The sequence below is a fragment of the Euprymna scolopes genome, chromosome 6, assembly GCF_053919585.1.
Source record: "Euprymna scolopes isolate OS-2025 chromosome 6, ASM5391958v1, whole genome shotgun sequence".
NCBI lineage: Eukaryota > Metazoa > Mollusca > Cephalopoda > Sepiida > Sepiolidae > Euprymna > Euprymna scolopes.
Window position 1 is genome coordinate 137954901 of NC_136487.1, and position 27469 is coordinate 137982369.

The following is a 27469-nucleotide window of genomic DNA, read 5'->3' on the forward strand; positions in this document are numbered from 1 at the left end:
AAAAAAATTTTTTCCTGTTTTTGCAAATAAAAAATGTTTATTATTTTATTGTAAATAAAATTTTGAAAAAGATTCACGCATGTGGGGAATTTTAAATAGCTTAGGCCCACAGAGTGAATGAGGTATTATGGTGAGTGATGAACTAGCTTAGGGAATAGACAAAGTGGATGACCCCCGACCCCCCATTTCTCCCCCTCCATTCCTTTTTGGCCTCATGCCACATTGTTCAAAAGAACCCCACTTCATTCTTTATAACATATTTTAATAAAGTATTGTATAAAAAATGGGGGGGGGGCTCTTGCAATAAAAAAAAAGTTAAGCAGGATGTAGGGGTCGATAAGAGATCAACCATTTAAAACTAAATATAGCTCACATTAAGCGTTCTTACGGTTGATTGGGTTAGGCGTAAATCTGATATATAAACATATAAAAGCGGTGTTGCCTTATACTTCGAGGATGCGTCAAAAAATGAGATAATGGTTAACTATTGGTTGGGGGTGCAGGGGGCTGAGGTAGCGACTTTTTTTGCACTTGAGAGACTATGGAGCAAGAAAATATCTAGGGATACTTTTTTTATGAGAAAGAAGGAAATGTTTTGGATCATTTAAGGAAGATGTGTCCACCCAGTGCATGCGTTTAATGTTCAAATTACGATTTCAAACTTAAGTGTGACGGACCAACACAATTGGATTTTAAAATCTTGACAGACAAACAGAACTTTTTATATGCTTTAGGTCAGCTAAGTGAAATGCGTTTACTCAACAAGCCTGTGTAGTGATTAAAAAAAAAAGAGTGAAAATATACGGCATAATCACGTTGATAAACCAGTTCCCGTTAGATCACTGAAGTTAAGCAACGTTGAGCCTGGCTTATGGGTAATCATTTTGGTAATGCCAGGTGATGTATGTGCTCGGAGCCTGGAAAGATGTGGGCGCCGCCAGGCTATTCTTGCGATACACCTGCTGCATGAAATAATGCAGAGACCCCCCCCCTCCCGACTCCAAAGAGTTAAGGGACACGTCTAAGCGTGACGGACAGAATGTATTTTTAAATAATGTGACAAACCGACGAACCCAAATGAACGAAAGAGAATGTGTCGTATATATAGATGCGAGGAGGCCCTTATAAGCAAACATTATAAACATATGCCTGACTATTAGAAATCCCCACCACCACACACAAAAAAAAATGTTTATGGAGAGAAAAGAACATATGTCAAACATAAGGTACATGCATTGTCTTTCCATCTGTAATTCATTTTTAAAAAAAAAAAATGTGAACGCGTTTTTTTTCTCTTCCAATTGTTTCAAGCTGTTTCACGATGAAGTGACTTCAGACATTTGTCGATCTAATTGTTCGCTTTGTACTCGTATTTAAATTACAATAACAAAACCCTTTTTCTTTTTTCTTTTCTTTTATTTCTTTTATTTTATTTTTAATTTGTGTCTAAATTTATTTCGTATATTCGCCATCCAAACCCTTCCCGTGACACTACGATGGATGCGCCATCTAGTCAACACATGCTAACGGTGAGTAGAATGATAGACTGGAACTACTTGGGAAGGAGGCGGGGAAACCAACTTCCTGTTACTGTAACAAGGCTTCTAGTGCAACTAGATCGAGCTGTCTGAAGATATTGGCTTCTTGGTTTAAATACAGCAAACATTAATGTTTTTTTTTCTCCTTTCTACAACTCAGTTGTGTTCTGCAAATCTAAAGACAAAACCAATTTTCCTCTATAAAACAACCAAACTAACCCCCATGATTAAATATTTGAACATATAAACAACTTGAGGCATAACAGTTTTTCCAAATTAATGTATTCGGCATTAAATAATCGGAAAAAGCATGATATGCCATAAAACAAAACAACAAAACCAAACATCAAGAATAAATATTTGAAGATATAAAGAACTTGAATCATAAGTTTTTTTCCCCCAAAATTACTGGATTCGGTATTAAATCGAAATGGAAGCTGCACTAACCCTATGCGAGTTTAACTGGCTTCCTCCAAAGGAGAAAGTTTTATAAGAGTATGAAATTCAGAAGCAGTCGCATATATATCCCCGTTAGGGAAGATGATGTTAGGTTTTTGCAACTCTTGCAGGGAGGTGTCGACGTTCTCTTAAGTACAGCGCCTGGAATTCCCAAATTGGTCACCAATCTAGTACTGACCAGGTTCAACGTTGCTTAACTCCGGTGAGTTAACGAGAGCCGGTATGTCAACGCGATTATGGCGTTTACATTTCAGGAATGTCGCTCGATGTCTTTAAGGCACGGATAACATATACAAAAGGAGAGGTAAACGAGGGGAGAGCCGGCAGTCGTCCATCGTGAGTGACAAATTCCGCCGTCGCCTCATACACGCGCATGCGCACCCTTACCGCTAAATGCAGTTGCTCTGTTTTGTCTCTCTCTTGTCAGTGCCCAACAGTGAATTGTAAATAAACTTGTATGTTGAAAAAATTTGTCTTTGTTGATTTTGAGAAGGGCAAAAGAATTGTAAGGTGTATATAATTTCGCAGGCATTTGAAAAATGCTAACTAGAAAATTATATATACATTCAATAACGCAACACTCATACATACAGCACCTGATATTTTCAAATGGTTATCGACTTTGTAATGAGCAGGATCAACGTAGCTTAACTTCAATGGTCTAACGAGACCCGGTGTTTCAATGTGATTATGCCGTATCAAAAGGTCTGAAAATTAAAACTAATAATCCACATTATTCACTTTTACAATTAATCGTGTAGGCGCAACCTTATACATAAGAATATATAAACGTATACACACGCATAAAACTTCATGTAAATAGAAATAATCATTTTATTTCTTCGTAAGTTGTAATTTGTCTTTTAGAAGTGATTGATTTGAACTTACCGGGGCAATAGCTATTGATCATGCATGGCTGGAATAGTTTATTTCGATAATCGTTGATGTCACATGTCGGGCATTGACGGTACTTGGATCGCCAACCAGCACCACATGTCACCGTACATTCACTCCATTCACCCCAGGGGGCCAAGGTCGAAGCTGCACAAACAAAATCAAAAGTAAATAAATTGATGGCAAAAAAAAAAAAAAAATGCAAATTAGATTGTAGTTTTAACAACATGGTGTACCTATCTGGCATAGCCCAGAAGTTAATTTATTTTACTTATTTTTCAAACTATGTTGTTCCAATCAAAATTTCTTTTTTATTTTGGTTTTTGTTTATTTATTTTTTAAAGTTGATAAGTGAAATAATTGAAACCAGTCTGGACATTTAGATGGCGCTGCTAATGAAAATGATTCTCACTTTTAAATAGAATGTTCTACGATTTAATTCTAATCAGATAGTTTATTTACAAATTGCAAAAGGGCATTCAAAAAGTAATGCCGCCTTTTTATTCGGAAATTGATCTGAAATTACACTATGTTCCATCTTTCTGTTAAACATATTGACGGTGTGGAACTCTAAGAAACCAACCCCACTCATAAATGTGCGTCAAAAGCAGATATTTGTTAATTAATTCAGCTATGTATATAAGTGCGAAGCCATTTTAGTAAATGTGAGAACAGTAAATATATTGGGTTATCGATTGTATAGTGGCGAGATTAATTTGAGTGGTAAAGGAAGCTCCAGAATTTTACCATAGGGACATCGTTACATCGTTACATCGTTACATCGCTGAAAGAGGTGCATTGAGAACTGTGATAGATGCTTAAAAAGCTTTAGTCTTTAGCTGTTTTAATAGCACTACTCCTCTCTTAATTAATTAAAAAAAAAGAAGATAAATACACGAAAGAAGTTTCGTTTAATTTCATAGGATAGGATTCCATGTTTATAGATTAATTCAAAGTTATATCCCTTTTAAAGGTAATTTGAAAATAATTTCTATATTCGGACTAATTTGACAATTTGAGGGCACACACCCTAAATGGTAAAGTTTACGCAAAATAATGTGATCGTTACTCATTGTGTTGCCTAGAATATATATTTCAAAATTCATAATTATCCGTTTATTAGTTTAGACTATCCTCTACATCAATATCTTTTGTTTAAATGAATTAATTGCAAAAGTTTTGATTCTACTATTTTATATATAAATATATACGCAATAGATATTAGTAGTCTATATATCTATAAGATAGCGTGTGTGTTATTTATTTTGTGTGTAACGCTTACATCCGAGTGACTGCCGTTTAATTATGAACTTCTATTTCTTGTAATAAATAATTTTACCAAGTATTCTTCACAAGTTTTGGTTTCGATTTCGATTATAGCTGAAGGAACTCAAGTTATAGACAGTAGAACCCTGGGATACGGCATTAAAATTAGTAACAAAATACAGTGCAGTATATAACAAAATTATAAATAACACCGTAAGGGGGAGAAAACACCGTAACCTAAGGCCGGAAAAGACATCGTATTCCATATCGTAACCTGAAAAAAACGTATTCTAGGGTCATCGTATCCCGAAGTTCTAATATATATATATATATATATATATATATATATTTCATAAGTTTTGGTTTCTGTTTCGATTCAAGCTGATGCCCCCAAATCATATGGATATATATATTTTTTATTTTTGAAATCGCAACTTTATAATACATAAAAATCGATTGAACATTAACTCTATAATAATATATGCAAAATCTGCAAGAATTAAAATATCATATTTAAGCGTACTTTACGACCGGGTTACGCCGGGTGTCTCTGCTAGCTTAGATAAATACTCTTGCAGGTTTAACAAAAGAACTACAATAATATCAGCATCTCCATTTACGCTGAACATCTACAGAATGCCAAATTCAATATATTACAAATGAATCCGTCCCTTGTGGAATTTCCACAGGTCCTGCTAGTATTAAATTGATTAAATGAAAAACGTTTAATATTCAAAATGATGACTTCCGTTTGATTATTTATTTTGGTTAGGTTTACGCATGCGTACATTTACACATAGCACAAAATTTAATTGTTGCATAGGGTGTTATTATTAGAACGTATATTCGTATATGTTATATAATTCTTATTCGAAGAGGACTGATGTTATTTGTTGTTCATATTTGTGAGAGTCTTAGTGAGAGATTAGAGACAGTCTTAGGAGCGTCTTGTGTGTTGAATGTTCATATGTCTTAAGATGTTCATGTTGTAAGAGATGAAGACATTTGTGAGATATAAAGACAGTACATACACACACACACATATATATATATATATATATAGAGAGAGAGAGGCTTCTGTATATATATATATGTGTATATATATATATAACAGACAGGTACATGTTACTACAAGAGAACCAATTCAATGAGAGGAGATTTATGAATATCTTGATAGATAGACCGAGAGATAGTGCGTTTGACATTTACGTTTTGACAGTTGTGCATATAATATAAACACGTTATTTTTCTCGTTGTAATGATGAACACAGAAGACGCAGATACACAAAGATGATGACGTCCTTTATTTCATGACCGGTCCATGATTTCGCGTGAGAAATTCAAAGTTTCTTTACATGGTTATTTTAAAAACCTTCTCACTTCTAGAGGGTGTCTTGATTCTAACGGATAATCGGTTTGAACCTCTCTGCTCCTCTGATCTGACTGATCTCACTCTCCCTAACTAACTTCAACTCTTTCCTATGTTGAGAACTCGTCACGTCATCGCATGATTAAACATGTGCTCGTAAAGCACGTTGGCTGACATGCGTCACGTTGCCAAACTCGACATGACCCCGAGTTCAGTAACCTATTTTCCAAATAACATTTTTACAAAATATGTTTACAATTTCAATTGACGATTAAATGACTGAACAGAAGCAAATTTCACTATTACATTCCTTTTCCATACACAGATATGTAAGCTAAACAATTGCAATTCCTTATTTCAATAACATTCTGTATTTATTTTAACTTATGATTGAAATTTTCAATTCCAAATCTAGCTTCGCAAGTTCGAATCCTTGACTATCCTATTTCATGTTTACATTTAACTAATTCCCTATTTTTTTTACTTACATGAAAAGGGGACAGTCCTTTATCATGTAACATGATTACTTAAAAAAACTATACAAAACACAATAAATAACAAAAGTTTTATCTTGATAGTATATACATACGCTGATTTTTTAAACTAAATTTATGGTTGTTGGTAGTAGTGATGATGATGATATTTACATTTGTAATGGAAAAAATAGCTTTCTAAATTACGAAAAAATAACGTTTTTTTTTGTGTAAATCTTCATTAAGCTTTCATTTATTTCTTTAATAATTCGAACAATGCAAATAATACAAAACTGAACAAGTAATATCTAATTCCTTAACTTTTCAATTCGTCTTTGGAAAGAGAACTCGTATTTCAAATAATTACGTTTGTTTCCTTAGTTCTTTGAAACGAACTGAAGTTGAATTTTCTCATTCGAAAAACGAGATTAAATGGTAACATTCAGTTAGGTATCAGTACATTTTGCATTTTAGTTTAAATAAAAACTGGCATGATAACGTTTAGTTTCGTATCTTGCCAATTTTAGCCAAGAAAAACTGAAATGATAACGCTTAATTTCGTACCGGTGCATTTTTTTCGTGAATAGCCGAAATAATGAAGTCTATTTTCATATCGTGGATTTTTTTTTTTTAAATGAACTGAATTTATAACGTTTAAATAATACAAAAAATAATTATCAAGCCTCATCTAAAAAATATACAAACATCATATTAAAATTTATTTTTTTTCACCATTCATCAATAACATCTAGTGTGAATGCATCTGAGGATGGTCGGAGGTTACATCGGCTGAAACGTTGTGAAAAAATAACCAAGATTAGAACAGTATATCCAAACAATCCAAAAAAATCATTATCAAGCCTCATCTAAAAATAATATACAAACATTTTAAAACGTCTAGTTTCGTATCGTGGCATTTTTTTTCTTCAATAAAACGAACTTTAATGATAACCTCTAGTTTCGTATCGTGGCATTTCTTTTTAAGTAAAAAGTATTGAAATGATACGATTTAGTTCCTCACATTCATGTGCATTTTATTAAAAGAGTGTGTGAATACTTTCTAGACATCACCCTCACGTGTCTTCGGTATTTTTGTACATTGGTTTGACAGGATACCATGACATGATGATAGTTCGCTTCCTATAAATAAAACCTAACCAAATATTTAAAATAAAGTAGCATTCGAACCCCAAGTAAAATTCCATGGCACGACTATGAACAGGCTCATATGTGGAATTGTGCAACTTCTAGTCATGCTATCTCAGTTAACAGCACTTAATTGGATACTCCACCAGACCGGATGAATTATTGCCCTAGAAAATGGCAGGAATAAACAAAGAAAAGTCCACAAAAAAAGCCAAATAATTACATCGTTAAATTGTTAATTGGAGACGAGGAAAGTAATATTCTTCACTGCTTTATTAACTCAAGTTTTGAGAAGAACAGACAACTATAAACGAACATTCGAATATCTATGTATCTCACAGAGAAATTAAGTATTAGCTCCAGGAGAAGCTCTTTTATTTCTGAGAAATTACGGAAGTAAAATTGGAAACCAATTAAATTAGCAATGCTAATGTCGTTAAAGCTGAGTATTTAATCTTCAATAACGTTTGATCCAGTGCTCGGATTAAAAGAAAGCGGTGTAGGAAATAATGTAGACTCACTTTGAAAGCTTGGCGTTGTCAAACTGTTCCGACTTTCGCATGACGAACAACGATAGGAATTCTTCCGAATTTTTTTCTGCAAAATAACATAAGAAAACAAATTGCAGATCAAAACATAAAAATCATTCTTGTATACGAATTGAGTTTAAAAATGTGCAGGTGGTTATATATGATCACAGATGCGTATTTTTATTAGTGTACACATCGTAATAACCATGACTGCGTATAGGTGCATACACATCTATCGTATATTTACTAGTGTTGGGACGATTAATCGGAATCGGGAATTGAAAAATTCGGAACGTTTTATGATATCGGAATCGTTATCAGAATCGGAAAAAATTGTGCCTATTTTCCGATACCCAAAACGATTCTTTTTGCTTTATTTCTTTATTTTTGTTTAAAACTTAATTTTCCACGGCTTGTGTTAATGATTAAAAGAGAAATATTTATTGATTTTTAAGCTATCAGTAAAACTAAAATCTATATATTTATATAAAGCGTATTTTTACATTTGCGAAACTATATGCACACATTACATGGGTTTTTGCGATAACCCGACCCCCTCTCACGCACAGACAATTTTATTTGTAGAAATTTAGAAAGAATCGGAATCGGGAATCGCATCAGAATCGGGAATTTAGAACAAAATCGGTAACTGTATATGAATCGAGAAAAATTGAAATCATACCATCAATAATATTTACACTATTTAGTTTAGGTGTGCACTTGCATATTTCACGGTACGATGGGTTAATTTGATTTGACCTTTTAATAAAAAAAAAATCGATTCTATTTTGGTTTATTTAAGAACTGGCGTGGGTGCTCGGCGTTGCCCGGGTGTTTGGATGTGTGTGTTGAACCAAAAAAAAAAAAGTGGTAGTAGGCAGGCAGGCAGGATCAAACCCGTAGTGCAAAGAAGGAAAAGACGAGGGGCGTGCAATAAGTAATGCCGCTGACCCACTTCTAGTTGTCTGATCTAGCTGAAATTTTGCATGTGCAATGATTTATATCTTTACGGGTTATGTGGCAAGTTACAGATCCGAACTAATTGTGGTTTCTGTTTTACAGGTGTTTGAACTGAGTCAGGTGTGAATGTCGAGCAGTGATCCGTTTTTTGTATTTGAAAGGACGCACACCACAGGAGACTTTTGATGAAATGAAAGAAACTGCCATTGATGAGGCATCTGTCCGTCAAGTTGAGGCTGCCATTTTGGAAGATCAGCGCATTACTATTCGCCAAATAGCCCCAAGGGTCGTGCTTCAAAATGATACTGATATTGTGTAAATCCGTCGCCTCTGTCGAAAGTTTTAGGCATACATACATACATACATACATACATACATACATACATACGTACATACATTTAAACAGACAGGTGAGATTTATATTATAGACTAGTGTTGCTCACGTGTTTGGAGGTGTGTGTAGTTTTGGGTAAATCAAAACAAAAGAATATTGTGTCCGGGGGAGGGGGGTAAAAAGTTTTGGTAGGTAAGTAGGAATCGAACCCGAAGCGTTGAGGTGAAGTTGGAAAATAAAGTGTGAAAAAAAAAATGAGAGAAATTGGAATCAGAGGAATGGCTAGAAAGATACAACGAATAACAATAATGAAAACAGCTTAAATATTAAGGAAAACCCTTGAATATGGAGACTAATACACATGAGTCACATATGCGGGCCAGACAAACTGTTGCAGAGGCAAAGCATGAAGAAGCGTTACATGGAACCAAGAACATTAAACTGCATATCTATAAGTTCTCGACCTCTCTCTCCCATGCCATTCCCTATTCCTTCCATTGCCCCATCACCGTCCCCCCCCCAAAAGAGTGATGCCAAACAGCCGAGAAGGGTCAAGAAGGATGTAAAGACCGAGTAGAGAGCACCGTCCAGACCTCCGCTGGAAAGTGCGAAAAGAACTGGGACTTTGGAGAGGCTTATTGCCACTCAAATTCCAGTGGAGACCAATGGCCACTGCCAGCAAGAAATTAATGGTAAGCAGCTGTTACAATAATGAAAATTCATTTGTGAATGTTATGAAAGGTGGAGAGTACTGGAAATCTGGGGAGACTTGTCACTCAGCTTCCAGGGAACATCACAAGTTGTTTTCAAGGAGAGGTCTTTGATGATCTGTGTGAAAGCTCTTTGTGAGCCAATAATAATAAGATGGAATAATTACATGTAAACACCGGTTCCCGCCAGATTACCAAAGTTAAGCAATGTTGAGCCTGATTAATACTAAAATTGGTTAATACTAAAATTAATACTAAAATTGGTTAATACTAAAATTGGTTAATACTAAAATTGATTAATACTAAAAGTAATTAATACTAAAATTAATTAATACTAAAATTGATTAATACTAAATTAATTAATACTAAAATTGATTAATACTAAAATTAATTAATACTAAAATTAATTAATACTAAAATTGATTAATACTAAATTGATTAATACTAAAATTAATTAATACTAAAATTGATTAATACTAAAATTGATTAATACTAAAATTGGTTAATACTAAAATTAATTAATACTAAAATTGGTTAATACTAAAATTGATTAATACTAAAATTGGTTAATACTAAAATTGATTAATACTAAAATTAATTAATACTAAAATTAATTAATACTAAAATTGATTAATACTAAATTGATTAATACTAAAATTAATTAATACTAAAATTGATTAATACTAAAATTGATTAATACTAAAATTAATTAATACTAAAATTGGTTAATACTAAAATTGATTAATACTAAAATTGATTAATACTAAAATTGATTAATACTAAAATTGGTTAATACTAAAATTGGTTAATACTAAAATTGGTTAATACTAAAATTGATTAATACTAAAATTAATTCCAGCTGATGTATGTGCTCTCCACTTATCCCTGCATCGTTTCCAGTCTGCTTTTGGCCTGCTCTTGACACTGGACCCAAGCAGTGCCGATTCAGAAGAGCTGTGGTTGGAGATTGCGCAACCCTTGCCTCACACTTACATCGACCCTTACAGGGGTGTTTATTTTCTCTTGAGACTGGACAAAGGCAAGAATAATAATTATAGCTGTAAAAGGTCAAGGTAGATGGAAAGACCGTGGAGGGAAAATACTAACCAGACCTTTACTGGATGAGTGCAAAGAGGACTGGGACCTTAAAAGGGGGGGGGGTCGTTTTGCCATCTAAATTCCCGTGAAAACTAAAGGTCAATGGCATGTGACTGTTGCGATAATGCAAAGTCTTTTACAAAGGTTGTTGAAAAAGCTGGAAACTTGTTGTCTGGAAAGGATTAAAACCCGACCAAAGACTCGTCAAGCCGGGATTAACTCCTTGATGTAAAAGATCGTTTACAGACAAAAGTACTATGCGAGGATGACAAGATTCCTTTCGAGAGACGTCCTTACAACACAGACACGCCAAGTTACATTCCCCGAAAGACTATAGTACTACAGTGGGTCACGTCCTCAGTATATTGTTACATTTCCATCTTCTGATACATGAAGATTTTAGTGTTGTTTATTAGTAAATAGTTAATGTTAACTTTTACTTTGTTATCTGATGGTAAACTTCTAAAATTAAAAAAAGCCTATGTTCAAAAGTTTCATTGGATGTCCTACTGGGCAACGGACTCAAGACGTTTGCTCGAATAATAGCGATTGAGACGCGTTCATAGAGCCAAGTCAGTTCACAACGATCCTCGGTGTGATGCGTTATTGTTATACGTCTGTACATTAGGAATGTGTCGGATTATAGCAAGTTTAGTTTGATCTATGCGTTTTAAGTCTATGAAAGAAGTTAGTTGTGATGGATCCTATATAAAAAAAAATCTTAGCACTTTTGCATTTTAGCTTTATTTGTTTTCATTTTTGAAAGATTTCGACTTGGGATAATGTTATATAAAGGTTTCATTAAAAGAGAGTCTTATTATAAGTGATGCTTAGAAAGAGTCTTATTAGAGTGTTTGTCGTTGAGAGAGAGAGTCTTATTACAAGTGATGTTGTATCTTAGAGATGTAAAAGGTCAAGGTGAATGGAAAGACCGTGGAGGGAAAATACTAACCAGACCTCTACTGGATGAGTGCAAAGAGGACTGGGACCTTAAAAGAGAGATTGTTCGTGTTATGAAGATTCATATTTATATTAAATGTTCATTACTTAGACGTGTAGAAGAAGAAAGCTCTTTGAGTGAGTAGATAGTGTTCAGACAGTCTTAGTGTAGATATGAGATGTAGAGTTCACATTGTAGATATGAGATGTGTATGCGTTTTAAGTCTATGAAAGAAGTTAGTTGTGATGGATCCTTTTAGCTTTATTTGTTTTCATTTTTGAAAGATTTCGACTTGGGATAAGGGGAGACAATCACGAAATTTATTGAACTTCTGTCAAGAATTTCTATTTGTATTCAAGAAATTAAAAACAACACATTTTCATGCATTTCAGAATATATTAAACTGTTTTAATTGCTTTAATCTATTTTGAAATTGTAATTATAAACAAGTGTTCAGTTTTTTAAAAAATATTTAATTCAATAAATGTTTCGGTAATTAAAGTTTTTCGCTTTGTTATGGCGTTACTTTAATGCATATGTTTTGATTTTCCGAAAACTTTCGCAAATATATTTCGCGATTGTCTCTCCTTGTCACAAATCGGACTCTGCCAAAAATGAAAACAAAACAACGAAAAAATAGTTTAAATACCGAAGTGTCAACATTTTAATTGTAGGTACAACGAACAAAAAAAAAAAAAAAACACACACACACACACAAAAACACGCAAAAAAAAATAAAAAAACAATGTAAAAGGTATTACAAACCTCTTTCCATGCCCACCCGTTTCCTTTGCCTGCGCAACAATCACTGGCTGAGGCGTAAACTCTTTTTCGAAGGGGTCGCTTGCAATCGCCCTTTCCCTGGCGAAATTTCTTGAAGCACACAACTGCAGCTATAAAATAGAATCAGTAAAGTTGATTGATTAGATAAGGATTTTCATTTTCAGAATAATCTGCATGCATACAAACATGTATACATATATACATATGTAGGTTGATCATTTACTTGAAACCTACTCGGTTTGTATATACCAATCGTTATGGAGTATGACCATAATCTTCGAAACGAGAAGTAACGACAGAGCGTGTCGGTTACATGAACCATGTAAGTTGTCCAAAATGTTTTTTTTTATAAGTTTTTTTTTTTTTAAGTAAACATCTGATGAATACGTGACTAAATATGCAGCAATAACATAATTTTGCAGATTCATTAGTCGTAATATGCAACAATATTGTAATGGCTACCTTTTGGAAAAGTAATAAATAACCAACTGAGAAAACATGATATTTGGAACTTGGAAAAGTATTACACTACACTATATACAGATGTACATACACACATGCATACATTTATATGAAGAAAAAACAAACAAACTGAAGATTCGACCGGTTGTGATTAAGCGTCTTCACAAAAAGTGAAGATTTAAAAGTTATCGAAAAAAAAAAAAAAAAAAAAAAAAAAAAACCGACATAACAAGAGGAAAGAAGACGCGAAATGGTATGTTTTGACATATGGATAGCTATTTTAAAAGATAAAAATATAATTGATTGCTGACTCAAATACATATTTTATATAAAAAAGTAGCGAGTCTTTATTTTTATTTCGCATTCCATTTTGAACTGTAAACTCAGTGAAGGCAAGAATTAAACTCATATATATACAGGGTGTCCGTAAAGTTACTATACAGTCTTATTGTTTTATTGTATTATATTTGTATTAATAGTTAATATTTATTTTTTTTTACAGGTTTATTTAATCAAGCATAGTAACTTGTAAGACTGTATCGTAACTTTACGGACACCCTGTATGCATGTATATATATATATATATATATATATATATATATATATATAATTCCCAACCAGTGAAAGAAAAATTAGATGAAATAAATTCCAGAATAAAAGCAAAATCTATAGCTACTTATGATTTTAGTACGCTATATACTAAAATTCCGCACGAAAAAACTTATAAAAGAATTAAATGATACTGTAGATTTAGCTTTTGAAAGTGGAAAAGGTAAATATATAGACTTTTCAAACTCTAAAGCTTTCTGGTGTAAAAATAAAAATATCAAAACTAGTGCTTCTAAAGGTATTTTAAAAATACTTGTAAGTCATCTTATTAAAGAATGCTATTTTCAAATAGGAAATAAAATATTACTCAAAACGATAGGTATCCCAATGGGATTGGATCCTGCACCATTTTGGGCAAATTTGTATTTACATAGACTTGAGTATATATATATGTCATCACTATTAAAAACATATATCTAAAACATATAACTTTCATGGATGTAGGAAATTTATAGATGACCTTATATGTATAAACGATAATGATGAATTCGAAAAAAATAAACATCTTATATATCCAAACGAATTAAAATTGAATTGTGAACATAGAGGACAACAGGCTACATTTCTGGATTAAGATATAAAAATTGAGGATGGGATTTTTCTTTATAAAATATTTGATAAAAGAAACGCTTTCCCCTTTAAAATAGTACGTATGCCCCATAAAGATAGCACCTGCCCTGTTTTTATGTTTTATGGAACCATTATGTCAGAGTTTTTGAGAATAGCTCGCGTTACTTTAAAACTAACAGATTTTATACCACCAGTTTCTAGTTTAGTAATAAGGATGATAAAACAAGGTGGGGATAAAAATAAAATATTTAAACAGTTAAATAAAGCATTTGTTCGTTATCCTGATGCTTTTGAATCGTTTAAGATAAACCAGACTATATTAATAAAGGAAATCTTAAACTATATTAGCAATGTATAAAATGTATTTATAATTACATATAAATTTATATTATAAAAAAAAAAAAATTGTATATATGTAAAAATATTTTTAACCTTTATATATCTAATTTTAAATAAGAATGTAAATATACTAAATACTAATCATAGTGGGGGTGATAAGTAGTTAAATGGATTAATCCTAATCTTATAAATACAAGATTGATAAATTAAAAAATGTATCCATTTTAAATGGATTATATTTATTTGCTGTCCACTCAGCAAAATGTGGAGGGTGGACCTCCTAGGTATTACCCAGGCGGTGTACCTCAGTCCAACAGGTGCTGGATAGTACCAGTCAAGGATCCGTCACTTGACACTCAGCCCAACAGGTGAGGGACCGGAGACCGGCCCAGCACCTGTTGGACTGAGGTACACCGCCTGGGTAATACCTAGGAGGTCCACCCTCCCAGGCCTTGCCACCGGGCTTTCCGGTGGGGCAAGTTTATTGCTTGTTGCCTGAGGCGCCCCGACCGGGAATGCCGACGGGGTTACTCAGGCAATTTTTAAAATTGCAGGAGTGCCCCTCCTTAAGGGGAGCCTGCTGGGTTACCACTTTCCGGCCTTGTGCCACATTTTGCTGAGTGGACAGCAAATAAATATAATCCATTTTAAATGTGGAAATTGATGAATCGTACAGGTAAGAAATTCATTTTTATAGTATGAAAAGGTTAGTAATTTCAATTAAGAATAGGAAATTGGATCAAATGTTTGTAACATGTCTTCTTCCTAAGAAGAAGGGTGGTGGTGTTTGATCAACACTGCTGGGGAGCCATGATGTAATATACTGTTTTGTTTTTAAATCCCCGAAACAGTGTTTCATGGTAAACAACTGATGATCCCTTGAAAAATAAATTATTGGTATGATAGTAAATTCGAGAGCGAGTTGATGCAGTGATTGCAGGTGATTAAATGACTTACTGACTAGATGGTTTTCTAACGAATGATAAAAAATATTTTTTTGTATAGTTTTAAAGGTTAAAAACTTCAAAGACTATATATATATATATATATATATAAACACGATTTGCGGGCCGTACTAGGATTCGAGTTCAGGATATTTACATGACACGAGAGATAACAATAATCTCTCTCTCTCTCTCTCTCTCTCACACCACATACACTTCAGAAATTAAAATTTACGAAATTAAGGATTTTGGGAACTCAAAATGGATGTTATTTAGTTCTCCCCCACTGCAAGAACTGTAACACCAGGATTGGAAAGTGGGATTAAGTAGTCAGCGCCCCTAAAGAGGGGCACTCTAACCTGCAGAAAGTGCCTGGGTATTTCCATCGGCATTCCCTGGTAAGGGCGCTCCAGGTGATTAGCAATGAACCAAACCTTTCTCAAAAAGAGAAGGCAAGGCATGAGAGGGTGGACTTCCTAGAAATGCATAGAACTAAACTCCCACTGCAAAATCAACAGGGACCGGATCATTATAGGAATGGTTTAATCTGTTGATTTTGAGGTCTGAGGATGTGGATATATAAATATTAATTTACAGACGAATATTTGGATTACTGCTTATGCCTTTGTTTTTTTGCTTACCACTCAACTTTTAACCCAACCCAACTATTGTTGAATTTTGCTGTTCCTATATTCAGCTTCAAACCTGGTTTCCACGTGGAATATCCTTTTGACATATATTTTCATAATTATAGCCAGCCTACTGCTGTTCGTTTTTTTTTTTTTTTTTTTTTTTTAGAATAAAAGCCATTCTTTGAAACGCTATAGAATAAGGAAATTGTCATCGTGTATCCCTTATATCGAATAGTAAATGTTCTAATTTCTAACTTATTCATATTGATTTTACAAAATTTAATTTTTTCCCATTTTATATAACACACACACACACACACACACACATATATATATTAGATTTTAAAATTAAAATAATTCAAATTTTAAAGTTAATGAAACCATCATCAGCTGATAAACGAGGGGGATATTTAGCAAAACGAGAATTAAACGTGAACTCGTGATGTATATATATTTTCCACTTCCGGTTATAAAATAGATGAGTATTGGCTGAAGAGAGCTTGATATGAATATGTAAAACGGTCCTAATTATCGGGCTTGAAACAGATGGTACCAATGACTTATCTCATCTAACAACTTTCTGTACTCAAAATACAAAATATAAATACACTCTTATTTTTCGGATTTTCATTTTAATTGGGCACTGTGATGGATTTCTTTTTCAAAAAGATAAACTAACCATATATATATATTAGTTGCGACGTTGTTTGATTGTGGAAATAATTATATAATCGCTCACATTCTGAAAATTCTAGGTTAGCACGTTGAATGGCATCGTCATAGCAAGTGTAAAATTCCTACTTGTGAGACATTGGCTTGGGTTATCATTGGTTGGATGGCCACACTCCTTGTTCAAGATGAAGTAGGTTAATTCCATAATCGGATTCCGCTGCGATTTGTTTGTTCTGTGTTAGTTAATAGGTTTTCTTGTGTGTGATGCAGTTGCAGAGTACTCGCTTTGCATCCAAGAGACTTTGGTCTCGAATCCAGAGTTCGGATATGTCTAACTGATGAGATATGTCTAACAAATGAGAGCGAAACTCGAGTCTTGGACTTCCAATTTGTTGGGTGTCATGGCTCTTGTGAGCTGCGATGTTGTTAGACTGTGAAAATAATTATATAATCCCTCACATTCTGAATATATATAACTACTAATAAAATTAGAGGAAATAAGTAGGTGATCTATTAGTAACAAAATGATGCCACATAATTTAATAGAAATGAAAATGATCATCCTATAATGTGTGTGTGTGTGTGTGTGTTATGGAGAGGCAAGGTACAATGAACTCATGTCCGGCCGACAAAAATGTAATCCGGGAATTGTGATGGCCTGGTCCTATGACGCAAATCATTTTATGGGTCAGGCCGTTTTATGGAGCAAGGTGCGAACGAACTCATGTCCAGGCTGACAAAAATGTAACCCGGGAATTTTGATGACCTGGAGATGACGTAATTTGGTCGGGAGGGGGGGGGGTCAGACAAAAAGCAAACGCCAGACTGGTCAAAATATAGATCAATGACGTCAATTGGTTTATGGGTTACCAGGTGGAGGAAATCCATAAAAGTGAGATGGTAAATAAAACAAGGCAGAGATGGAGAAAGAGACAGACGACGAGGAACTGCCTGTCACGTTAGCAACCCACACCTCTCCCACCACCTCCTCCACCGCCGCATGGTGTATATATGAATGTTTACTAAATATAAACCAAGTTGTTTTATAGCAAAGTGTCTCGTTATTCATTGATAAATGAAATCAGCTGTCATTCCAATCATTAGACGATTTACAACAAACATATGTCAAACGCACTATCTCTCGGTCTATCTATCAAGATATTCAAAAATCTCTTCTAGTTGAATTACAGGCTTGGTGCTCCTATATAGTAGTGTGTACCATGTCTCTAGATATCTCGCTAAAACGAACAACAACAATACATAATATACGTCATCTTAATACCACCAGTATATAACATGTGGGGGAGGGGATCAAAGACACTCGAAAAATAAAAGTGAAAAAATGATACAGTAGATTTTGGTAAAATGTCATTGTAGAAACTCAAAATAATTCCCAATTGTTAGTATGGTCCCAACATGCTTCTATGCATGCCCGATAACATCAGAGCATGCACCTAATGAGATGATTAATGGTGGCCTGGGACATCTCCTAGCAGATCTGAATCAGGGCATCACTGAGCTCCTGGACAGTCTGAGAAGCAACCTAGCGGTACCGGATGAACCTAAACATAATGTCCCAAAGGTGTGCAAGTGGGTTTAGGTAAGATGAACGTGGGGGTCAGTCAATGATATCAATTCATTTATCAACCAGGAGTAGTCTGCATACTCTTGCCGCATGAGGATGGGCATTGTTATGAACCAGATGCATCGGCGTAGGTTCATCTTGATACCTATTAGCAGTCAGTGCGCCATTATCTAACCTGTAGTCCATCCAGGGATATGCTTCCCCAAACAACCACTGACCCACTACGAAACTGGTCATGTTGAATGATGCTACAGACAGCATAACGTTCCCTGCAGCATCTTCAGATCCTTTCACATCTTTTGCATGTTCTCAGATTGAACCAGCTCTCATCAGTGAAGAACACAGGGTACCAGTGGCATAGTTGCCAATTCTGGTGATCTTTGAAACATGCCAATCAAGCTCTACTAGTGCTGGTTAGTGAGCACAGCGCCTCATAAAAGACGTCCCTTATTCTGATTGTTTTGTTAGAAATGTTAGCACTAATTGCCTGCTAAAGGTTATGTTGTAGAGTTCTGGCAGTGCTCATCATGTTTCTCCTTGCAGATACTGATCCTGCTGCGGGTTTAAGGATCTTCTATGGTCCTGTTCAGCTCTACTGAGGAAACCATGAAAAAGAATCGTTTTTGGCATCATAAAATAGGCACAAATTTTTCCAATTCTGATACCCTCAAAAGTTCCGATTTTTTCGATTTCTGATTCTGATTATAATTGATCGTCCTAACACTAATATTTGCATAAATCACATGAAACACAAGAGAACCGCATTTCCGCCAAAAAATGAGTTTAATTTGTTCTCCTGGAATCTTATCCATGCTCTTGAGACTGTGCAGGGAGATACAGCAAACCTTCTTGCAACAACATGTATTGATGTGCCATTCTGAAAGAGCTACTTGTACAACCTGTTTAGTATCCAGGTGCTGCATCATGTCAGCAAAAGAGATATTGATACAAGTCAAATGAAAAAAACAAAGGCAAACAGTAAAAAAAAAAAAAAAAAAGATAAGGTAAAATAAGTATTAGTGGCCTCAACCATTCTTGTTTTGGGTGATGTCTCGTTGTTTGCCCCTCTGAAACACCATTTGTTCATTTCATAAACAACAAAGCAGCTGAAACTGATTAAAAATCCACTCTACCACTTTATTGATCAGATCAATATCACAAGAGTTTAACTGATAGGTTTCTATACTTCGCTTGGAAAGTGTCCTTCTAATCGTTTTTGAGCAGTGCGTGTGCGTGTGTGATTTCTAAGTTCAAAATGGCGTAATGTAAGCAAACAATAATATAATTGCAGCTTCTCTTCCAATTTTCGATTCTTTTTTTTTTTTTTTTTTTTTTTAATCATGCCCAAACGCATTTTATTTCCTTTTGTGGAATTGATAGTTGCTATTTCTTCTGATGAGTTAAGGGCAAAATAGATTCATTGGCTGATATAATAATTAAGTGAATGATTTTGTGTTATGAAACAGATACTGTTAAGAATTGTGTACGTCAACTGAATTAAAGGAATAAATTGTAAGATGGTCAGTATCATGAAATTTGAAATATAGACTTTTGTCATTTATTCATTATATATATATATATATATATATATATATATATATAATGCAAGGATATTATTAAGTGCTTATAATTTATTATTGAAATAGAATTCTCACAAGAAATTAGTATAATAAGAAAGTGTATAGCATCAGATTTTATTTAGAATTCAATATTACAAGACGCCTGGGAACCGCATCAACTGATTTCACAAGGGACTGTTTTTTTCTAATTTTCTAATGAGTCAATTCTTAGCAAGACTAAAAACCTATTTAAAGATTACGACTAATGAGATGGATAGATTGACAATGAATGGCGATGAGTGCTATGAGGAAATTCAAAATCTCTACATATTACCAACTCGAAAGAACAACTGACCCACAAAACAGCAATTCTTCCTACTTTGTCAACAATATCGTTCATGGAATGTGATGACTAAAGAAAAAATAAATAAAGGGGAAGAATTAAAACTCTTGCTTATTAATTTTTTGTTCACCCTCTATTAAATTTTTTGTTCACCCTCTATTAAATTTTTTGTTCACCCTCTATTAAATTTTTTGTAAGAATTATCTTTCAGAAATAAATTTCAAGTATTGGAGCTACTTTCCAACCACCCTATATATTTATTAGTGATGGGACGATTCCAATACAATTGCCGATTCTGTTCTAAATTCCCGACTCCGATACAATTACCGATTCCGATTCTTTTAAATTTCTAAATAAAGGGTTATTTGGGGTAGTTATTGCAAAAACCATGAAATACACCGCTGACCAAAAATTTAAGACCACTTAATCTTTTAAAAAAAAAAAAGATTATTTTTAAGGATAGATTTTAAACTCTTCCGACTTAAGGATATCAATACTACAATCTCAAAAGTTATGAAAACAAAAAGTTACATTTAAAAGATTTATTTTTAAAATTTACATTTTTATTAAATTAGGCTTTTTACACATGATCAAAATTATAAGACTAGAGACAAAAATTCTATTAAATTGTACAAAAAGTGTATGAAAACATTCAACAATCAAACTTAATGAGTTCTATCGCCACTGCTTTTGATGATTTCAAAAATTCTTTGGGGCATGCTAGAAATAAGCATTTCTATTAAGGTGTGGGGGATCCTGCTCCAGTTTCTGAAGATGGCTTCACAAAGTTCATTTTTTGTAGAATATTGTTTGCCATTTCGATAAACCTCTCTTATCATCTATCCCCAAACATATTCAATTGGGTTCAAGTCCGGTGCATATGCAGGATGTCCCAAGATATGGACTATTTCCTTGTAGAAAGCTCAAGGTCCGTCTTGTAGTGTGGATTTCAGCATTATCCTTTTGGAATAACCATCCATCCCCATACAAACGATGACCCTCTATCATCCAAGATGCTTTTTGTAGCATGCTAACATAACCAGCTGCTGTCTGACAACCCTGTACTACCTGGAGCTCCATCGTCCCTCTGTAAGAAAAGGCACCCCACCCCATACCATTACGGGCCCCCCACCACTATGACGAGTGGAAACAATTTCAAGGGGCATGTTTCTGTCATGTCAATATCGCTGGAAGCCATCAGGACCATCTAAATTGAATTTTTTCTCATCAGAAAACAGGACTTTCTTCCACTTCTTAACGTCCCAGGTTTGGTATTCACAACCAAATCTTAAGTGGTCCACTTTATGATGTGAAAGTAATCGAGGAATTTGTTAATGCTTTTTATTTACCATGCCTTTTTGTTGTAAGTGTCGCCTGATGGTTATTGGACTGCAATCAGCATTTGTAACCGCCTTAATTTGACTAGAAGAAAGTCCTCTGTCATTCATAACAACCCGTCTGATTCTCCCACTCAATGCAGGAGAAATTTTGAGGGGGCCTACCAAAGGATTTTGTTTTGCCATAATTCTCAATGTTCTTTAGAAAGTTGCAAATAGCAGTTTTGTGGTAATCTTCAAGTGCAAGGTAAACAAGTTCTTGATGAGCCGTCCATTTAAGTAATTCAGTTTTCCAAATTTCCACTACTAACGATTACTATGATATTGTCCCATAGACTACCATACACTCATTAACCCTTATCCTCGAGTGGCCTCCGAGCGTTGATAAGTGGTGAGTCCTTTGAAAAAAAAATTGATGCATTTAACATTTTGAGTACCAGGCACATCGGGTAAAATGTTGCTTAAAATGATGAGACATATTGGATGAAGTCAATGTTTTCAATTAAAATAAATACTAATTAATTTTCAATTAAGATAAATACTAATTAATTTTCAATTAAGATAAATACTAATTAATTTTCAATTAAGATAAATATTAATTAATTAATTCTAATCAAGATAAATATTAATTTTTAATTAAGATAAATACTAAATAATTCTCAATTAAGATAAATACTAATGAATTTTTAATTAAGATAAATACTAATTATTTCTAAATCAACATAAACACTAATTTTTAATTAAAATAAATACTAATTTTTAATTAAAATAGATACTAATTTTTAATTAAAATAGATATTAATTTTTAATTAAAATAAATACTAATTTTTAATTTAAATAAATACTAGTAATCAATGAAAATGAATACTAATTCTCAGTTGTATAAATGCTAAGTAATTCTAAATGAAGATTAATACTAATTATTTCTAAATTAAAACCAATACTAATTAATTTTCAATTAAGATAAATACTGGTTAATTAATTTTCAATTAAGATTAATACTGATTAATTAATTTTTATTTAAGTTAAATACTAATTATTTCTAAATTAAGATAAATACTAATTAATTCTCAGTAAAGATAAATACTAATTAATTAATTTTCAATAAAGATAAACACCTGTTAAAAGTGTTTTTTTTTATTTTCGGGGAGGGGCTTAATTGGTTATCGGATATACTTTTCTCTACTTTCACTCATGGATACTCATTAATCTACTTTAAGGATTTAATAAAGTTTGAAAATTTCGAATAACTTCAACATAGGAGTTCCAAAAATTTCGAGGAAAAGTGCACCTGAAGAGATTAGAGGTTACATTGACCAAAACGTTACAAAAATAATCTCGAAGGTGAGAACAATAGTCCGAATATTGCAAATAAACCCAAAATATCAATCATCTTAAATATTTCGATATAAATTCATTTGATACCTAAAAGCAGTGGACGATTGTTATTTCATCATCATCATGCAAAAGCAGAAACCATTTAATCCAAACGAGAGGCATCGGAGCTAAAGAAGTCGACAAAAGCAATAACTCTAACAACAATAAACCGATTACGTAAATTTGAAACGTGATGCAAAGCGCGTTGAATATCCGGTCGAGTGATTATTGATAGACAGGGCGTGTGTGCTAATCAAACTCACTTCCGGTTCTAGAGGCGTTAAGAAACGATCAATAAAAGTACAGCTAGCTACAGCAGCAGCACTAGGCAGAGTGGCTAACTGGTTCACAACACAAACTGACAACTTGAGTCTGCAAAGTTCGAATCCAATTCGTTCCACAGAAACACTTTCACTTAGGGATGTTGGCAACCTTCACGTGGTCCCGCCTAGAAAGAATCTTAATTAGAAAGATATCAATGAAAGGAATGCCAACAATAATCATCAGATTCATTTAAACTAAATAATGATAAACAACAACACAGCATAAACAGGGAGGGGTGGTGATGGTAGTTATAGTGGCTCAGTAGTTAACGATGTGAACTGACAATTTGGGTATGCCAAGTTCGAACCCAGTTCAGTCCACAGAAACACTTTCACTTAAGGACGTTGGCAACCTTCACGTAGTTCGTTCCGTAAGTATCCTTCTAGAACGAATTCTTAATAGAACGATATCTGGGAAACGTATGCCAACAAAATCATCATCATCATTAATGCTCAACAACAAACACACAAACAGCAGCAGCGGTAGTAGTAGCAGTAGTAGTAGTAGCAGTATATAAACCACAAACAAAGCACATAACCATGGCAACGCATCCACTACAAGAAATCATGATGCAATTCGTATTTTAGCTAAGAGCAAAGCGTGGCATCTGTTCTAATACTACAGTTCATTTTCTTTCGTTGATCAGTGTATAAGAAAAATCCTTCTAAACTGATACCATTTTTTTTTTTTGTCCGAATCAATCGTACTCTTTTAGAAGACAGCTGAATTATAAACCTACCTTGTGTCTAACTCAGTCTTCCTCGCGAGGAAGGTTATAAATCAGGGCATAATCTCGGATAATTGACTGTTTACTGATATACAAAATATCAGAAAAAAATTGTCAACGTCATGTAGAAAGCAAAGAGACTGAAATTGACAACTGGAGGACAAAATCTGACAGATGAGAATGCAGGAGACATCTGTTTAGAAAACTCTATTACCACTACTTTTATCACTTATCATAATACTTATCATAATACTTATCATAATACGCAGGAGATGCAACGCCCGTACAATTTTACTGACACAAAGTAAAAAATAAAATTAAAAAGTAACCACCATATGTAGATGAATTATCTTGAATTATTGACAAAAAAGGAGCTGGACGCATTTATTAGCATAATTAGAATCTTTGACCGAAAAAAAAGAAAAAAAAAGAATGGGGAATGAGAAAATATGTACCACATAATATTTTTTTCTCTAACAAGTCGCTGCTCATCAAGTCATAGAGACTACTCGAGGACAAGGGTTAATAGCTCGTATCATGTGAATGGTAAGACAAACACCTTTAAGTTTGCAGACCATGTTTGGATCTGAGCAGAATTATATTACTTAAGGTGATGGTTCGACAAAAATTTGATAACGTTGGTCTGTAAATCGACTGTTGTAGTGATCTGGGAAGCAACCGGAAAGAACCTCTACTCCTGGAAATTCAATTTAGCTCCAAAAAGGATATATATATATATATATATATATATATATATATATATATATATATTGGTTGTAGCAAGACGAATTTTTTGCAGAGGGGACTGAGATTTGGAGTTTAGTTGAATAACTACCATAAAAATAACAAAGAAAGATGACACGCCTTTAATGACTTATCTCCGCTGTTCTCCCTTTTAAAGCCATAACGTTCGTGCAAATGGAGAAACGGAATATACGATGAAACCGATTGCAGAAAGTTACCCGGAATTGAATGAGGATCAACGAATGTTTCACGCTCCCATAGTTTTACTGTCATCGAAATCGATGAAACAGACCATTTTTCAATCAAATCGATTGATTGCCTGCTATAATCGGAGACCCGTCGCGATGCACCTGGGGGAAGCTTCACATGCCTCTCGCAGTGACTAAGTTCACATTACACTGTAGTCTACATTACACTGTAGAGAACCTACTATTGATTTTATAAAATTATTTTTATACATAACTAGTCTGGGTGCCCGGTGTTGCCCGGGTGTTTTAAGGTGTGTGTTGAGCAAAAAGAAAAAAATTAATAGGTAGGCAGGCTCGAACCCGTACCACAAAGGAGGAACAGAACGTTTAAAAAAGAATGTGACGTCTTTGCTGTTGCGTCCATCGCCAAATTTAGTATGTAAAGTATTCGGACATTAGAAAACTAATCGGTAATCATCGAGAAAAAGGGCTGCTAAGAGGTCAAAATTGAAAAATTGGTACTTGAGGGTCATCGGATTTTTATCCGTTTGATAACTGTTGCACTACTGCGCATGCGCGCATCGTTCAAATGACAGCTTCCTTATGTTAAGAATAAATGGGTTTGCAAACACTCTTTAAAGAACGTGACAGTCTGGCCTTAGGATTATCGTACTTAACTTGCTCTCTTTAGGTTTGGGTTTCGATCTCAGTTCTGGGATTTATTTATTTATTTATTTATTGCTTACAACAAGTGGACTGCTTAGGAAAAAACATAATTGACTCAGACTCTGGAAAAAGGAGAAATAGAGGAGGAGAGGAGAGGAGAGAAGGGGCAATTTATTCGGAGCTGGCCAGAGAATCTCAGCGGCGAGGTGGGAGGTTATGGCTATACTTTAGTTTTAAGTTGTAATTATCTTTACTTTGGTTTAAAGTGGTCATCCGCGTCCTAATGTCCTTTCCTTATTTAGTATTATCAAGATAATCTCTTTATTTCACACTTTGTCTATTGCATGTGTTAATACACTTAATCTGACCCATTATTATTTTTTTTTATTTTACCGATAAACTTAATTATTTTTAAAATATAGTTGACATTATAGAAATTGGATTCTTTATAATTAACGTGCACATAGTAATTAAAACTTAAAACAGAGATACAAAAATTTAAGCATATGTATGCATAGTTACTTATATCTATATAGACTTTTATCCATGGTTGTTATTCTTTCCTTTGAGCCTATTTGGGTTTGTTATGGTTTAATGATAATCGCTTGAGGGGGTTCGTAATTTATCCTCTTTCTCATTATATATATATATATATATATATATATGTATACTAGCTGTACCCGGCCACGCGTTGCTGTGGCTCAGTTTGTTAAAATGGAACACATTCCTCAAGAAAAATTGCATTTTGTTCGTTTATTTACTTTTATGATTTTTTGTAATTTTTTTTTATCAATAAGTTGCTTTTTTCCCCTCCCCAAAAATTATTTTTTTACCATAAATTGTTAGGTGAAAGTTTTTTGGGTTTTTTTCCAGGAAAACTTGCACTTTTTTTTAAAAAGAAATTTTGCAGTAAACGTTTCTTTTTGAAAACGGAATTTTTATTATAAAAACAGATGAATGCTTTATATGAACATTGTAAATAGTTAGGTGAAAGTAGAGAAAAGTTTGATTTTTTTTTTCAAGAGGCTGTACAAATTATTTTTTTTTCAACAGATATTAAGAAAAACAGAAAACATACTTCCATTATTAATTATGCAAAAAATAAATAAAGTGGAAAACTTTCTGTTATTAATGTTTGCTAAAAAATAAATACAGTAAACTTGGCTGAAGTCTTAGCATATGATCCATCTTAAAAAGTTGGTTCATGCTGACAATTAAATAAAATGAACGTCTAAAAATTAGTAAAAATAAGTAAAATCATGAATGAAGGCTCTTGGGGGGCAAGTCAGTAGGAACAACACAATCATTTGTGTAAAATAATTAATATTCGAGAAATTGTAAACAATAACAAAAAATACCTGATACCAAATGCAGTAAAATTCAAGTATCTTTTATACGTGCTGAAGCTGTGTTTAAGTTATTTTTATTTCATTTCTTTTATTAAAAGTTGTCTTTACAACAATTAACTGGTTGCATGTCGTTAAACCATTGGGGACTTCACTCTTGGAAAATTGTATAAAAAAATCTATGACTATCACTAACTTTAAATTTGGGAGTGCAACTTGAACTTAGGGTTAGTGGTAGATAAGTCATTTGTTTACAACTTTTGAGAAATTAAGCCTCCTTACTCCTTAAGCGATAAGCGGACATTTGTTTATTATATTTTTTTATTCAGTGTGTAAAATCCACAATATATATTTGGAAATTAGAAAAATAAAAAAAACAAAAAAACTTTGTTTTAGCATGTTAAAAGTATTTAGGTTGGTAGATAATTAAATTGTACTGTGTTTGGTATAAGTTTTTCTTTGCTGTTGTTTCTTGCTTTTTAGAATTTTCGACTAAATACTTCTAAATTAAGGAGGGTTGCTTAGATCGTATTTTAAACTAAATT

General features: G+C 33.5%; 1 protein-coding gene across 1 annotated transcript in view; it reads right to left on the bottom strand.

The window, feature by feature from the left end:
* Positions 1-27469, bottom strand: part of LOC145277986 (properdin-like) — a 171394-nt gene that overhangs the window by 66155 nt on the left and 77770 nt on the right. The window contains exons 2-4 of the mRNA XM_080130126.1: positions 12483-12610; positions 7667-7742; positions 2886-3038 (exon numbers count right to left, since the gene is read on the bottom strand). Of these exons, the coding sequence (XP_079986252.1) occupies positions 2886-3038; positions 7667-7742; positions 12483-12610 (357 nt within the window). The remainder of the gene's footprint in view (positions 1-2885; positions 3039-7666; positions 7743-12482; positions 12611-27469) is intronic.